A 17,526-nucleotide genomic window follows, 5' to 3' on the forward strand; every position below is an offset into this window, starting at 1 on the left:
TTAATAAATTGCCAACTTAAACGCTGAAAAATTAACTCTTTTTACTAATTTCCACCCCCTTTTATTGCTCCATGGATAACAAGATTAAAGAAAAGCTGAAAAGACTATGTTAGAAAATAATTATCATAGCATATCGTCTGCTAATTAAAATAGAAGCAATTCTCGAAAAATGTTCCCTAAAGAACCACATTGCTGACAAGCACAAATCGTCAAAATCTTTATGTCACTTGACGATAAAATTCCAACCAAACTTCATAAATACTTGAAAACATGGAGGTACGGCTATTTCAAGAATGATCGGGGAATATCAATTATTTTTCCTGTAGGTTTAATCGAATAAAATAATCGTCTACAAGCTCAAAAGAGCATCCTCAAACGCGCAGCTTGGCGCCTTTATCTGTGGTCAATACTCCTAAACAAAAAAAACAAAAAAAAAAACCCCCTTCATTATGGGCGCCTGATGATGAACAATGAGAATTTAATATAGGAAGTCAATGCAATCATTTTGATCTGTTTGATCTGCAATACATATACTTTCTCTTTCCAACCTTTCAGCCCAGTTAGCTATCAGCTATAATACAGCTATCAAAGCTTTTTACCTTTTTGGTAAGATGGCCGACAGGAAAAGGGAAAATAATCAACGCGTATATTTTCAAAGTCTTCAATGAAAGAACCTGACGGGGTTATCAAATTGATAAGCTTATGACAACCCTAGTACATTTTTAAAAGTTGTCTTTCTGTCATTTTTCGCAGACTATAAACATCATATTGGCTGGTGAAAACCGTTTTGCGAAAAGAGATTTAATCCACCGCCGATTTCGGTAAAAGCGTATTCTTCGTGAGCTCAATGTAAATTGGTTTTTTCACAATTCTATTTTATTTCCCTTTCTCCAGTAACATCAAAGCGTTGAGACTGTCAACAGTTTTCCGCTGAAAACACTCATATTTTGGGAAAACTTATATTGACCCTGTTTTTAACACAGCCCGCAAGAATAACTACAGAGGTTTCCACCATGCTGATCGCAATTATCTTCAACCACAGCTAAATAAAAGCAGTGATATGGGTCTCCGACGTCTTCACATGGCAGTAATCGTTTTTGTTCGGTATCATCTGAAAAGCAGAGAAATGACAAAATTGTCCACCTTTTTTACTGAAGTATGTTACAAAGCGAGAGAAACTGAGCCAGCAAAGTATAACCTTGAGGCTTCACAACGAAAAGTCAAAGAAACTTAGACTACAGCGCTCTATGTATCAAAACTCGTAAGAAGAAGCTGGGTAAAATTCAGAAGATGAAGTTATTTTTATGTAATGATAGGCAAAATTTAATTATACAAGGAACACCAATCCCACTATTGAATACTTAAAAATAATGAGTCCATTATTGTTTCTCTTGCCAATGGAAAATTGTCGTAGAAAAGTACTGGAAGATAGTTCTTTTTGATGACCTTTTCCTATTGCCATAGGATTTGACAGAGAGATTAAACAGGTCAGGACGAATATGATCAGGAGCGTGTTGATTGTCTTCATTGCAAATAATTCTGCAAAGAAATGTGATAATAATGTAAACTTTAAAAATCTCCTTTGAAATCAAAGTTTTTGTTGCTACAGTAGCTGCTAGCCCTAAATTTGCTATCACTACCAAATTAATGATAACTGTTATTCAACTTACAATGAAATGACAAGACCAGAAAATTGATGTTTGACAATTGATCTAGAACTACTTTTCGAAGGCGGACAACTGCTAAATGTAAACGTAGTTTGCGTTTGCTCGGTAATGACATTAAAGCGATTTCAAATAATCAATGATTAATGATAAAATCAAGTGAGATAAGAAGGCTTTACACTTTTCACTTAATCATTTTTCAATGAAGCTTTCTATACCTGACATTAAAATGTTTCTTTTTGATTTCAGACTTTAGATGGCTTCATCTATGATTTCGAATCAGTTTCATGGCCACATTAGCCGAGTCGGTAGGTGAAATTTGCAAGGAAATAAACGTTCGGGAACTTCTCTAGTAGTCCCAAATAACCCCTCGAAATATGGAAAAAAAAGAAAAGAAACGAAAGTCTGAGTGGAACTTAATCTTTTTTGTAGACACTTCAGTTGAGTTTGTTTGGTTAACCATAAAACATGGCCAAGCTATCACTAATTTGTTTGTTTCGCAATCCTCAGTATCAATTATATAACAACCCTTGAAATTACTCATCTTTTCATCACTGCTTTAATTTCAGAAGGGGAAAAGCAAATCTTCCAACCATTTCATGTATCGCTAGGTCTTGGAAAGACGAGGGCTTGCCTCTTGATATCTTGAAAAACAATTCCCTCTCCGAACAGCGACATAGCAACAATTAGGTTTCCAAAAAACCAATCCTGGTAATCAGCTGAGAAATGTTTATGTTTCGTTTTCTCATAGTTGCGATGTTTGGCAATTCTACTCAGATACCGTAGCATGATTACCATCTGTATAAAAAAAATAAATAAATAAATAAACTGTTGGGCGCATTGTACTCATATTAAATTGATAAGAAGTTTCTTGCTATGACGATTGTGGCTGTTTTATCGAAATTTCCCGAAAAGGTTGAATTGATATGTAATTTGTTTGTTTCGCATTTAATTTTAACTCAACTTTTTTTTGCAATGAAGGTGGCTGTAGGCTAGTTTAATCCACCAGCGAAATCATGTAATCAGCAAGGATGAGATAAGATCATAAATGAAGAAAAAAATTTTAATCTCAATAACCACAAATGTCTGTATATTTGATAATTACATTCACATCCTGACTCTCAAATGTCCGGTGCCTTACTTTATGAATTTACATTTTAATTTATTTCAATTTTTTTCCTATTGAAAAGAAAATGTAGCTCCAGACTGCATTGGAGGTAAAACTCATTCCTAATTCTTACTTCACTGAATGGTTCGTTACACCAGCGAGGTTCAACCATCAATTTTCCCTTAGAATGTCACGGTTAGTAACCGCAAGTGGAACCGCGATGTAACAGAGTACCAATGGACTGTCACAGGAAAATTAATCCGCTAGAACTGCGGCCTGTCGTTATCGAACCCGATTGAGAGGCCGTGGGAAAAGGTTTAAAACACTTGCCTTATCTTGGGTTCTTCAAAGGAGTAAAGGAGAACATATCATTGATTAAAAGGAACAGATTCGATTAATATGGGTGATTGCAGTAATTGGAGTGCAATTTGGTCTGAAATCATGTGCGTGAATTGAAATATCAGACCAAAATTGCACGACACGAAGTTTAATTTCAAATTTATAGTATCCCTTTTAAAATCGCAAAATGCAATCGCTCAAACAAAGGATCTTTTAGTCTACACAAACATTTCATTGCTTCAGTACTAGCCTGGTTTGTCTTTCATTTTCCTGCTATTTGATTGATTACTTTAAACAAGCCTTCAGGATTGACTGGTTGTTTTATTTTAGGTGCTGGCCTCTCATTCGCTGAGAGAGAGATGCGTTTAGGGCAAAAATGGTGCGATTCGGGAATGAGTCGCACTGATGAAAGCCAATTAGATTGAAAGATCATCTGTGATTTCAAAATGGATGCATCACACTGTTAATTATCCAAATTGCATTTTCTCCGATTAAGAACCAAAATTCTCATCACAAGAATAATTTTATTGTGATTGTTGCAAGGAGAATCGAGGTTCTTGAGACAAGACTGAATAGAAGAGAATTCTTCTAGTAAGAATCCATCACACCTAAATATCTTGAGAAGAATCTCTTTTTCAGAAACTCTTACCACAAGAATCGGGAATTCTTTTCTCAAGAACGAAAATTCTTTCTAGAAGGCAATGAAGTAGAAAGTTCTTCTAGAGAGAATGTTTAATTGCAAATCTTACGAAAAGAATTGCAATTTCAGAATTCATAAGATAAGAGGCAGGATCTCTGCTGTAAGAATGAGAATTCTTATCACAAAAATTTTCTAGGAAATTTTTATTGCCAGTAACTTTGATGATTATACTCCAAAATATCTGATGCAGTCTATTAAGCTTTGCTACATTATAGCGGTGGACTAAATACATGAAAGATTCCCTGGGAAAATGAAAAATGATGTTGTAACCGCGATGACTTACGTTAAATTTTCGTGTGAAAATTCTCAACACCAAAATTAAAATTTTTCGAAGCGAGAGACTTATCTAAAGATTTGAGCAGCTCCAAAATAGTCCTTAAATTTCTGTCATTCGAATCTGTTTTGGTAGCTCTAGAGGGAAAAGCGGTCTATGTCTAGCGCTAAAGATAATTTTTCCAGACCTCAATTATAAAGAAGCAACTACTAAAGCAAAACTTGGAACTCTGTTTGAGAGAAGAGAAACTCAGTGTTAAAAGCTATTTAGTCAGATCGAGACTACATATGTCAACGAGAGACACAAACTTTGGAAAACCTATTACCGGTTAAAAGTGGACCATGTAATCGTGAACGGAGGCATAAAAGAGTTTACTCGTTGCCATTAATCATTACTAACAGATTAAAGAACTCACTCATTATTATGCACCATGCAGCCAAGGCCACTTGATAGTTTAAATTTCATTATTATATTTATCGTATGCAGATAGATTATCCATTATTGTTTTAAAACATGTGATTCAGTCTCACGACTGCCAAATGTGATTTTAATAAAATCTATGTCAAGCGCTTGGTACCCGCCCTATGCTCGAAATCGTTTGCGCGGGTTCAACGTTTTCTAACTCTTAATCGATGACAGAAACTTGTGTAAAAAATGTTAAATTCAGCTAAAAATCCATATTTCATGGAAATCTGTTTGTATTGATAGCTGAGTCTACTTGAGGATGAAGTGGCCTTTTCAAGCGAAAATGGGAGAAATTAGAGAGAAATTCTGGATAATGAGGTAACAGGGATTAACATCATTGGAGTTTGAAAGAGTGTGCAGGGAATTTTTTTTATCCACACTTTCCTTTTGAATTCAATTAATCTCAATTTTTCAATGCATCTCGTGTGACAGGGAATATATTATCGATTATAGAAAACATACCGATAAAAGCGTGAATAAAGTTGTTGGTAATAAAATAAATTACAACGAAGGCTAGTGCCTCATAAGATCAAACATGATCAGTCGACCTCTTATGTAACGGTGTGTAGTTGAAACGCCACAATCCACATCGCCAATGATTTCTTCGGACACAGACGATAATTATTATATTGACATTTCTTGCAAATTATTGGAAACAAATCACAACAGATTATTGATTAGGCCATAAGGCAAAGCAATCCGTGACGCTTACTAGGAGTGACTCGAGGCAAGAACTTGCAAGTCAGATATTTGCCTCAATTTAAGACGCCTACAATGACTTCTTTGTCTCCGGCTGCAAATATAAGGTATTACTAAGTTGAAAATTCACAAAATAACACGTACTTTCTTAAGTCTAATCTCATAATACTGCGGCTGAAACTTAATTAGCATCTATTAAGATCAATTTTTTTTACAAATACGTTTTAGAGGAACAGTAATATTTATCCGACCACTGAAAAATTCCTTTAAAAAATAAAAAAAAATGAATGCGTTTTGACATTTTAGCAAAATTAGATTACAAACGCTGCCATTTTGAATCTTGCCCCACAAACTGACGACTTGCTTGTCACGCCTCCTTTTCCACATCTCTTGACGATATGTTTTGAAACAAAATTCCAAGCGGCATTATCGGCCACAGAAATGAAGTTTATCCTCCTTTCTTTCAAATTATTTATAACTTAACTTGTTATTTTAAAATTAACTTGAGCATCAGCTGATGCGGAACTGCGCGTTATGGTTTTGACCCTCAGACTAAAAATATTTATGTTTTCCAGCTTTCACCGTTACGCGCCCTTAAACTTTTAACCAAACGAACTCTGTCGACCATTTATTCACCATTACCCGCCTTTTAGGCGACTTTGGCTCAAGTATGCCGTTCCTGATATCTTTTGTTCCCTGCAGGCTCGATTACCAGTGGCACTGGAGCTGGTTTTCAATCAATTGAGTGAGCTTGTCTCCGTGAATAACTTCCGTGCATAGAAAGCGTTAAGGCTGAGAGTGTTAAACCGCATATCACGTCATCGTAGTATCGTAAACCTCAATTTCGACAGTGGAATTGCTTTTATTATCACACATGAACAGAATTCATTAACTTAGGTCTACCATTAGCGTGGTCGCAACGACTACCTGTCGTTACAAAACAAGGTGGATGATATAAGTGAATCGATGTCCAACTGTGTTCGAAGTATTGAGCGTAAGAAAAAACATTTTGTCCAATTGGCTCTTGCCCACGTAGTATTTGTCATTTATATGCAGCTGTGCCTTTAATATTCAGGGCTTGAACATCTTAATTTAAAAGAAGATCCTGTTTAACTCAGTGATCTGCAGGATTTCAGCCAAATTGACCCAAAAGCTCCATTCTTCATCCCATTTCCAAACTTATTTTAAGTCTATTTTCCGACCGTAATTTCCCTTTAAATTCACCAAAATACACCGGCCCTCATGAGTTTTTCACGTGATATATTACTTTTCCCCTTATCACTATTCAAGTAAGCAGCAATTGGAGGTGGGTGGATTCTTGCGGTGGTTGAGTGATTAGGACAATTTCTTTCGAGTAATTAGAAGATGTATTTTGCTTAAAAGGTAGTATCAAGCTAATATGTTAGTTCAAAAGTGTTGCGGGGGAGCAACTAGGCCATTCTCATAATGCTCTTAGCTATTTTACTTTTAGAGCTACTCAACTGTAGAAAAGTTAAGTGCCATAGGTCGAGCAACTATAAAGTGAATTGATTAACATGCACAGTCTAAATAATAAAAATGTAACTTTGCACTCAATAGCTAGCCGAATTACTGAAATAAGTTCTACAATAAGGATAATTAGTTTCCTTTTATTGAGACTTCGTCTGACGCCAACTTTTCGTTGAATGGACCGCGGCAAATGTGTTTACACATCGTGGAAGTCCTTTCAGAAAATTAATTGTGCATTGCTAAGTACGTGTTTAATTCATATTCAGATTTTTTAACTTTAAAAAGCATCTCAGTTTAAAGGGTGAAGGTTCAACAAAAGCGTCATTAAAGCCATAAATCGTTCTTCTAACATGACAATAGAACACGAAAATGAACAGACACGACTCAAGTATCGTAGAGTTAGAGATACACGCCCGATAAATTAAAAAAGCTCTACATCATCGCAATTGGCGAAATGGAATATTGCTGCGGTGCCGTGCGAGTCCATCTCAACAAATCTACTATAAATCATTTTCAAAGCCTCAGAGATAAGCTTATTAATTCATCAATTATTAAACGTAATAAATCCATATTGTCATCCTATTTGAGGAATTATAATGATTTTGATATCTCCAACAATCACGTGTTAATTAAACAAGAAGAGGAAAAAAGAAATTTATTGTTAGTTCTACTGAAAAATGATTGCTAATTCATTTTAATATGTTGAGGTCACATCCAATCACGACATTGAGCTAATAATTCAAAATGTATATTTAGGATAAGTCGCCATTCTAATTTTTCACATAAGCATTTGACTTTCAGCCAGAGGAAGACAAGTTTTCTCCGAGAGACAACTCCCAGGTAAGTTAATAATTTTATTATCAACTCGTAGGTAAGTTCATAATTTTATCAATAGTAAAAAATTCCTGGCCCCTTGATTGTTTCTTTGCTATTAAGAAGTGGAGTACTCGCATGATTTTGGGATTTCATAGCTCACTGGCTTGTTTCAGTTTCTTCTTTTCTAAAAGGTGGAGTTTCAACTGCATGCATTCTGTGTTCTATGGTAATTTTTTTTCTTCCTTCTACGTTTGACACAAATATTATATATTTCGGAAAAACAGATGCCAAGTTCTCACATAGTAAATTTTTCGCCAAAAATTGATTTCACTTACATTAATTGCACTGAAATTTAGTTTGTCCTTGATACTATTTATATCGCTTTAAGTTCGGGAAAGGTTTGGGATTTTGACGAAAGTGACAATTTTTGTATCATTCTTGTGCGATGTCTACGATAAAACTCCGATTTCTTCTTAATAGAAGAATGGTAGCTTACCCATGGATACGACAGTACAACCATCCTTTAGGGATATGCGTAAACATGAATATTTACTTGTAAGGTGTAACAGTGTCTTGCAGCTCCAAAATGCTCTGTTCTATTTTTTGCACGGTGGTAAAACTTTTAAATTGCCAAAAAGCCTTGTAATTCTTTTCTGGCTAAAAAGATCAAGAAACATAATCCTATTTGGAAGGAGCTGTTTGCGCCTGACCAATGGAAATTTTTATAACTGCCGAAAGCGTATATTTGCCCAGAAAATCAATTTTTAAAATGGTATTCTTCTTTCCAATGACGCAACTCCGACATATCAACATAGCATTTTCTTTTGGTCAAAACTGGTATCTGCGTGTACCTTTGATATGATTTCTTAAGGAAAGTTAATAACAACTGGACCAAACCGAATTATTAATCAGATGTGAAAGCGATCTTTCCACGATTGGCTGAGTAGTTTTGCAAGGATAGATCGCATATTCAAGGTAATAGAATAAAATAATGAATGAGACGATGAAATGATTTGTTCGGAATAAAACCACAACGGAGACAGCGAGAATTAAATAATAGCTGACAAATAACTATTACTTATCTAATGATCACTATAAAAATAAATTTTTCATTCTGATTGGCTAGGAGAAATGCAATTCTTAGACTGATAGTGCAGAGAAGTGGTGATTCATTGCAAAATAAAAGGATATCAACCACTCGGCCGGGCTTTGAACCCACGGGCTTACAATCTTATTAAAGAAATGAAGAGGCAAAAAAGAAAAAAAAGAAAAGAGGAAGAGTAGTTATTTTGATCGAACGCAGGACTTTCGCAGGGTTCGAAAATTCAGTTTTATATGTGATTAGCACGCCTGGCTTCTACTTATAATTAATTATGAAAGGCTCTCTCAAAACTTTTCATGTTTATTATGAACAAAAAACAAGATGACTTCCTCTTTTTTAATTTAAAATAGATAAGCGCTCGTAAATTTATAGACTAAAATTGCACTCGCCGGGAACGTAGGCCTTTAGTTTTGGCCTTTGAAAAAAACTACTTGTGGTTATCTATTCCACATTGTACTTGAATATATACGTGAATGTGATAGAGCTATTGACTTGAGTCTAACTTATCATCTTGTTCCATAGGCTGCAATTATTTTTTCTCACGATGATTTTCCGAAGACTCTTTGTCTTAATACTTTCTCTATTCATTTAACAGAATTGCTAGAAGATGGCGGATTTCAAAATGACCGTGACAATTCTTCTCTTGCTGTGCTTAGTTTCCAGTGGCATGGGAATGTCTCTCGTAAGGCGGGATCTGAAGGGGAATTCTGCTGCAGAAAGATTTCTCCGAGCACTAGATAAACGTAAGGCTTTAGTCCATCTACTCATAGTCTTTTCTGCTCACTTTACTTTTACCTGTTTAGAACGTAGCCAAGACGATGAATAAAATGGCGTTTAATTGTTGAGTAGTCTGTCACTGTAAGCACGAGCAGCTAGGAACTCGATAAGTTAGATTCTACAGAGTTGTTTAACTCCCCGATTTTATAACCAAACACTTCAATTGGTCCATAAAAACAAACTTTCGTCGTCCAACTCAACAAAATAAACACAGTTTCTAGTTCCAGTTTTTTTCTTTTTTTGACCCGATGAGTCGTGTGATTATTGAACTAACTCTGTTCTTTATTTCTTTTCTGTTGTTTTTTTTTTATTCTTAGAATTGTTTTCTTGATTCAAATGGTTCTCCCTTATTATTTATCCCTCAGGAACGGAGCTTGTTGAACGTTCTGATTGTCAAGACACAAACCCCGATATATACTTCTGCATGTTTGCGGCCTTTGAAGAGCAATCTTGTGAAACGTATGGATCGGAATGTGCCTTTTCATGTGGAATCTGTTAGAGCTCAGCCCGAAGAATTGCCATGAAGCAATGTATTGCTGACATTCCAAAATTTATATTAGCTATGCCTATGTTTTGATTTACAACTGAAGTTCTCCTGCATGTGCTCTTGCGGAGCTCACTTGACCTTATTGAATATGGCAAAATAAAACAATGAAATATCATAAATCAAAAGAAATTTATTTCAAATGTCTTAAATGTACAGTGGCACGATAAAACGACTCTTGGATCTGATGATGACCTCCGGCAATCAATGATACTCTCACCCAGCGTATCCAAGCTTAAACTCAACTATTTTTAATGTATTAATTATGAAAATGCAAACGCACTCAGTCATATGAATAAAAGGAAACTAAAAACCATTTTTTTGGGAGTTCAATTTGCTTTCTTTTTCTTTTCTTTCCTTTCTGGTTTTAGAACTATCGTTTTCTTTTGTTTATTTTGGGTTAATTTTCTTAAACTTTTGTCTCACCTTCTTTTGCAATCGTTAAAAGTTTGCATCGAGCTTTGACACAAAGTGTACTAACCGACAATTAGCTTTAAATTCCTGCTCTTCCACAAGGGTCTTCCTTCTTTTTGATCTTTGTCGTTGGGTTCACCTACAAAGACAATCAGGGCAAGATTTGCCCATTTTTTTGTACATCTATAAAGAAATCAGTTTAAAGTGATCTACTCCGGTCTGCCAAAGAGTTCAGAGGACGAAACATCTCGAGTTTTCTTAACCCTAACTCTAACCATTGACTCACTCTGACTGCGCCTTTCCGCAATTTAAGACCCGTTTAAAATTACACGGAGAGGTTGCTCCCCAATTAACCCATGCATAATCAATAAAGGGCCGGATGGAGAGTCGCTTTACGTAATTTTTCAATGTTTGGGACCACAGAATCCTTAGTTTTGACCGTCACGAACTGGCAAACTGTGTTTAACTCAGGGGGAGGTGTGAGCGAACAAACAAAAGTTCGAGGTTACGGTGGTTTAAATTATAAAAATGTGAGACGGAAATCCAATCGCCTTATTCTAGTTCGTGCTGGCGAGAATCATAAATGAGAGATTCAACTGACTCACAATTCGACTGCATACCTTCAGTTCTTCGAGCGTGTACAAAGTGTATACCTTGGCTCTGTCAGGAAAAACACTGATTACGAAAAATCGGGGCCACAAGTTCGCCGTATGGCTTTGCCAAGAGAGAAGAGAAAGCATTAGTAGGACGCTGTGTAAATTTGCTAGTTGTTGATTAAGATAATCGTTGAGTTAGCGGACAAGAACCAACCACATTGAATCATTGCGTAAAGTTCAACCAAGTCAAAAGACCTTTCTCTTTATTTCAAGTTCATTTTACTGAGGCAATTATAAAAGATGTGGTTGTTGTTGTTGATGCTATCTTCTGGTGGTTATAACATTTCTTCAGTGAACAGAGCTATTAGCGAATACCGTATTCGTCCAATAACTTATCGTCTCAACTTATTTGCCAAAAGCAAAATACACATGGAGGATACATATTCAGTGTTTGCACCAGAGGCTTAGATATTACCTCACGCGCTGTGACGTCACATGTGCGGAAAAGTCGTCCGTGTGGAATATCACCCTTGTGTTTGCTCACCAAGAATGCTTCAATCAGTCTCATACCAATTCTACAAGTCAATATAAACATGATCTGAGCAATGCCATGAGGAAGTCAAATCATTGACTGGATATCTAAATTTTTTTTTTTTGAGGGTACAATAACGAATCTTGCAATCTGATTGGTTCTTTACCCGGTCAGTATTTTCCTATCTCTACCCCTGGGCCACGGTAACGCTTTCGTGAGTCGCCAAGTACATCCCAACTTTCGTTGCCATTTTTCATAAATATATCTCGTTTTTCCGGCTGGGCAGTATTTTTAAGCAAGGACGTCGGTCACTACCTCAAGCCGATGAATAACTTATGAATCCTCTCTTTTCTCTCACTCAAATCACTTTGGTTGACAGAAGAATATTGGTTTCAGAATGAATTTGTATGAACAATAGTGTCATTACGTTGCTTGGCAAGCGGCCTAAAACCCTTCTGCAATTAATTTTAATCGTTCACATAAAGTACCTAGAAAGTTAAAACGTGAGGTATTTGGTTACAGTTAAACTTAACGATGGAACTTTCATTCATTTAATACCTGAATTTTCTCAAGCAATTTGTACGCAGTGAAAGAGCGAGCGAAGTTTTAATTTAAGTTCTTAAACAAATGAACGATCTCGGCGAGTCTTTCCAAGTCCATTCAATTTGAAAATTTGTACAGTAAGTTACACAATAGAAACTGAAAGAATTTTTTGAGAAAAGGTCGCATTAAATCCCTTTGTGTCTCGTTGGAGTGTGCCATTCGAATTTAGTTTTTGTGAAGGAAAGACCAGATTTACACACGCCATTGCAGCAAACAAACGGGCAAACTCTCACAACTTCAAAATAAAAAAAATTGAATTTACTCACAATTACTTTCCTCGACGTTCACTTAATGAACAGAGGTAAATCTTCGTACATGAATAAATCGTCGATGAGAGTGAATAATACTTTCCGTTAGATCATTGACTGTTTTTGAAGAAAACATTGTCGTGACAGTCCCTGCCAAACTAGTTCCGTTGTTTTTCAAATGTTCTTACGCTTTTTTTTTACTTACGCGCTCTCTAATTGACGGGTGTCAGATTGTGACAGATACTTGTAAAAGTAATGTTTCAAAGTTTTCTTGGAAGCCTTTTAAATTATCGTTACGGAAATGAAAATGTTTAGCTGAGGCATCTCTCTTGAATTTGCATCACCTCTATTTTAACTACCATTTACTCGCTAAAAAAACTGTTCAGTTTATGGGAGATCTTGCCATATTTACCGCCCTAAATCATTCGGGTTCTTTCGGAAAGGATTTCGTCAAGTTTCAAAAAAATAAGTATGTTATTTACCGGCTAAGGGTCGGTCCGTATGATGAAAAACTGTGACCTCGGTCTTGAAAATGCTGTATTTTAAAGAACTCGGTCACAGTTTTTCACCATACGGACCTCCCAGCCGGCAAATAACATATATATGTATATACTATAGACATACTCGTATGCAAAAACACGAGTATACCTATGGGAAGAGCTCAGAAGGATTCAAGTATTGGTCCGTGGATATTGGGTGTGCTTTGATGAATTTGAAGGAGTTTATGTGGGCCCAGGATAACGTGTGCTTATCGGCCTTTTACAGAAAAGAGTAAGTTCGATATCTTAGTTATAATAGGTCTTTGAATAAAGGGAATATCTTACAAGAAACCAGACTCCCAAATTAACGGGATGTGTCTTTTGCTAACTTAGTTGAACTTAAGATGATAATTTAGTCTACCCTCTAAGCGTATTGCAAGGTATTTAAGCAATTTAATCAGTGTTAGACTTGATGTTAGGACTGTGGTATCTGTATTGTGAAAATAAATGAAAAAAGATTCAAATAAATTTTAATTATTCTTTATCAATGGGACGTGAAATAGATAATTCTAATCATCTTTTTAAATAAAGCTGATCGACTTTCTCTCTATTTAGGAACTTAGAAGCGCTATATGCAATGTACACTGGTAAAACACTGAGAACATACTCCACATATTCAATGGCGGGATGCATTGAAGAATGTGAGGACCAACAGATTGCTGAGGTTTGTGGCTGTCGACTTCCAGGCCATAAAGGTAGGATCGTGATCAAGTGTGTCTCTACCTTTAGAAAGATAGACTAGCAAATCAGTGCTAACCCTGTTCATATGGAAAAAAACAGTTCAAATTAAACTACAAAATAAGATCATTTCATCTAGTTTCATCGCTCGACCTTGGCGTCTTTTCTTTGTATAGTTAAAAAATATTTGTAAGAATAAAAGTATTAAGTATCCAAAAACAGAAACTAAGGCCCCGTTCAAACGGTCATGATAATTTAAGATAGTCGATGATAGCTTCAACTTTCATTCACTATTATTGACTGTCATGTTTGCGCACAAACGGTTCATGATAGTTGATGATAGTTGACTAAAACACGTAATGAGATCGCGTAGTTCTAAACAAGTATAGCGCGCGCTAAAGTCAGTCATTTCGGTGGTATTTGAAATTTTAGTCAAGAAGTTGCGAGTTGAAGATACTGAGGCCTACCAGGAGATGAATAGGATGAATACGAGACATTCGAAGAAATTTTTATGGTTGCTATTTCGGTTTGAGCCTGTTTTTTGGCAAAACCTGCTGACCGAAAAACTATCATTCGCTCGTACAAACGGCAAAAACTTTCATCAGCTATCATGTTGAAGTTGAAAACGTCCAAACTACATGATAGTTGATGATAGTGTATGACACTTCATGTTCAAACGCGCGTGAAACTCAAAACCATGACCCTAAACTAAACGCATTCGAAAGCGGCTCAAGGATTTCCCTGTTTGATTCTTTGTTCTATATCTATCGGTATTCGTTGTTTCTTTTATGTGTTTGTTTGTTTGGTTGGTTGATTGTTAATTGGTGTTGTTGTTGTTTTTTAATCCTACTCACTTTCTTACTTTATAATTCAAGGTGTTCCTTTAGCTCCTTTGTGCGCTTCGCCTGAAGAAAGAAAGACTACCTAAATAACGAGATCCGTAAGTAACAGTAAGTACTCTAACAGTAGCGATCTTACCTACAGGTTGTCATATCATAGATGCTTTGAAGCCTCATTCATACATTGGTTAATGTGTGCTCCCTGATTAAAATTCCTTGACATTATTGGAATGCTTGTTTCACATCAATTCAAACGAAATATTCAAACCAACGTATCACTGACGAGGAACTGAGTTACAGTGACCCACAGAAAACTAGACATAGAAATTCTACAATATTAAATCTAGAGGCCGCTCTTCTTTTTTCGACTTTCTACTGACTTTTCTGACGAGGAGAAGAAAAAGTCGAGAAACTCATCCGGCTCGATGGAAAGCGTCTGTTGCCGTTTCTTTAGTCCAAAGATAAAGAGACTTTTTATGAGGACAAAATTAGAAATTTTTTTTTTACTACTTCCTTTCCTCTAATAAGTAATATGCAGTACAACGTGTAAAAGGCAGTATTAACAACTTAAGAATTTTTAATTCTAAAAATAAACCCTTAAAGATAAAAAGCACAGATCTGGAAGTCTCAATCTTTAAATCACGGTTGCTGACTTCAGTTTTAGGAAAATGCTACAACACAGACTCTCGAAGATCTCCAATTGGTGGCCATACGCTGAATGGTTGCCATAGTTCTTCCATGCTTTCTCGAATTTGAAAATCAGTTAGTTTATTTCTATTTTTTTCACTGTTCTTTTCAAGTTTATTCTTTACCGAATTTTCCCTGTCCATCTTTTTTAGTCCAAACTGTTGCAATTTGCGAGAGCTCTTCCTCTCTCCTCCTTGACTGTTTGTTGACGAACGCCGCGATTTATTTTCACTATAAATCTGAAGATACAAATCTTTCAAAGCATCGTTTCTTTTTCCTCCAACATTGAAAAAATAGATAAAAGGGTTACACATTGAATTCAGAAGACCCAGGCCATACAGTGCCAGCCTAGTTCCATCCATAGGATTAGGGAATCCCCTGAGTGTTTTCTCAAGAAAACCACAGTAGATCACAAATGGTGACCAGCATATCAGAAACACCAACACTACCGCAAGCAAAACGCGAATGACTCTTCTCCTCGATTGTATCAACACACTAAGATGAGCGGTGTTTGCACTTATTGTGGATGAAATAGAAAGGTTCCTTTGTCTCCTCCACACAACTCGTGAGACTTTGTAATATATGATGCTCATGGTTACCAAAGGTAACACAAAAGATGCCACTGCAAGAAACAGCAAATAAGCCAATCCAGATAAACTATTGTTTGGCACTGTGGTGCAGTAATACACTGTGTTGTTTTTTTCAACTGTGATGGGTTTTACATCAGTGAAGTAAAATGTTGGTGTAAATTGCATTACTGAGTAGAGCCACGCGAGCAGAATCATCCAAGATGGTGTAAGAAGTTTTGGTCGCAAGGCAATGGAGGCCATAGGTCTTGCCAGGGACATGTAGCGGTCAATGCTTATAGTTGCTAGGAGAGAGATGGAAACGGTTGGAGTCAGGTACTGCAGAAAAAATGAAAAATAAATCATTAACAAAACTAGCAATTATTTCTATGAATATTAAGTTTACTGCAAAGGTGTGAGGCAAGAGCAACAATTACGTTACTTTCATGTTACACGGCGATTGGTAGGCACAATGAAAGAATTAGCTCCGATCTATCCTCGTTTTAGTTTCATGTAAGTTGATTAAGCTAAAGTACCTGTACAAATCGTTAAAACTTGCAAGCTCCGTTTTCGATGGAGCTGTATTTAGTTGGGTAGTGGAAATTGCTGAAAAGAGTCAGAGGAATACACATCAAGCACACCATCAGATCAGAGATGGCCAAGTGCAAAAGAAACAACTGAACATTAGACTTATGTCCTCTTCGGCGGAGAATTGTAACAACGGTCACCACCAATCCATTGCCGATGGAACCAATTATTGCAACCAGTCCTAAGAAATATAAAGCAAATAAATTGCGTCCTCAAATTTCAGCTTTTGAAGAACTACGTTGATCCCTTATCCCAAAACGTTGAATCGCATGAATACTTTTTACGTCTTACGTTACGACTGAATCTTTTAATAGACTGCTTTCTTCGAAATTTCGACTAGTGGGACTGGTCTAAAGAAGGCTGTTACAAAACAATGGGTCCCTGAAGGTGCTTGTTGCACAAGGGTTTAAATATCCTTAATCACAATGCTAAGTTCCAGATGTTCGCATTCATTCCACCTTATCAAAGTCCCCATGCGAAAGTACCCCATCCTCTTTATGAATCAAAACAAGGGAAAATAATAAACATAAATTCTGCATACCTGCTTAGTATTCAGGTGTCTCATTGTGGTACCTTAAAGCAGCTGTGTCAAACTTTGTCTCATCAGTTAAAACTTGATAACCAAGAGAAGTAATGGTCCCGTAATTCCCTTGGATAAACTTAGCTATACTGTAAGAGTTCCATTTTCTAGCCCGTTCCCCTTTTCTGTATGTGGTTGTTTTAAATCCAGTGGTTTAAATTTTTTTCACCAGAAATGTTTAGATATATCACTCAAAGTTATCCTTTCCTATCCTGCCAATTGACAAGTCACCGAAAAAGACACCATAAGTAAGCGAATCAGTTCCAATTGTTCGCACCACGTTCTTTCATAAAAACGGCTTAATAACTAATAATAGTTTGCTTCGGCGTTAAAGCTAGAGTTTGATTTACTGACCTTACAAAAGTGTAGATTTTAAGTGATGGCTTTGATCAGTTTTGCCTACTTCAAACAAAGGTGATAAATGAATGCCTACCTAGTATTACGGTAGCTGAGATGAAAGCCTGATGTGAAGGATTCCAGCTTCCATCATCCATTCCTTAAGATATTTCATCAACTTCCTTATCCCTCCTTGATAACAAACTACTTTATGACCTTGTAAATTATTTTCTTCTTTTCTTTGGATGAGGTTGTGTTTACCTCTGATCAAGTTACACCGATGGATAAGCAAAATATGGCAACCAAGAACAAAATAACTTTTGTTGGGGTGGATTACCAAATTA

At 36.2% G+C, this 17,526-nt stretch overlaps 1 protein-coding gene and 2 long non-coding RNA genes across 3 annotated transcripts; 1 reads left to right on the top strand and 2 right to left on the bottom strand.

Moving 5' to 3' along the window:
- Positions 1–972: 972 nt before the first annotated feature.
- LOC113680697 (uncharacterized) lies at positions 973–2,657 on the bottom strand. The gene is made up of 3 exons (XR_016179449.1): positions 1,671–2,657; positions 1,447–1,539; positions 973–1,111 (listed from the first exon to the last, which is right to left on the bottom strand). It is a non-coding gene; the product is annotated as an uncharacterized LOC113680697 (long non-coding RNA).
- A 4,760-nt stretch (positions 2,658–7,417) lies between these two features.
- On the top strand, positions 7,418–10,292 carry LOC113680668 (uncharacterized). The gene is made up of 3 exons (XR_003447103.2): positions 7,418–7,577; positions 9,251–9,398; positions 9,798–10,292. It is a non-coding gene; the product is annotated as an uncharacterized LOC113680668 (long non-coding RNA).
- A 4,621-nt stretch (positions 10,293–14,913) lies between these two features.
- On the bottom strand, positions 14,914–17,340 carry LOC113680628 (prokineticin receptor 2). The gene is given in 3 exon segments (XM_027197661.2): positions 14,914–16,017; positions 16,215–16,477; positions 17,280–17,340. Coding segments are annotated over 3 exon segments (1,245 nt in total). The 3' UTR covers positions 14,914–15,096.
- Between the last annotated feature and the right edge of the window lie 186 nt (positions 17,341–17,526).

The sequence above is a fragment of the Pocillopora damicornis genome, chromosome 8 (genome assembly GCF_964200805.1).
Source record: "Pocillopora damicornis chromosome 8, jaPocDami1.2, whole genome shotgun sequence".
In the NCBI taxonomy this organism is placed as follows: Eukaryota; Metazoa; Cnidaria; class Anthozoa; order Scleractinia; family Pocilloporidae; genus Pocillopora; species Pocillopora damicornis.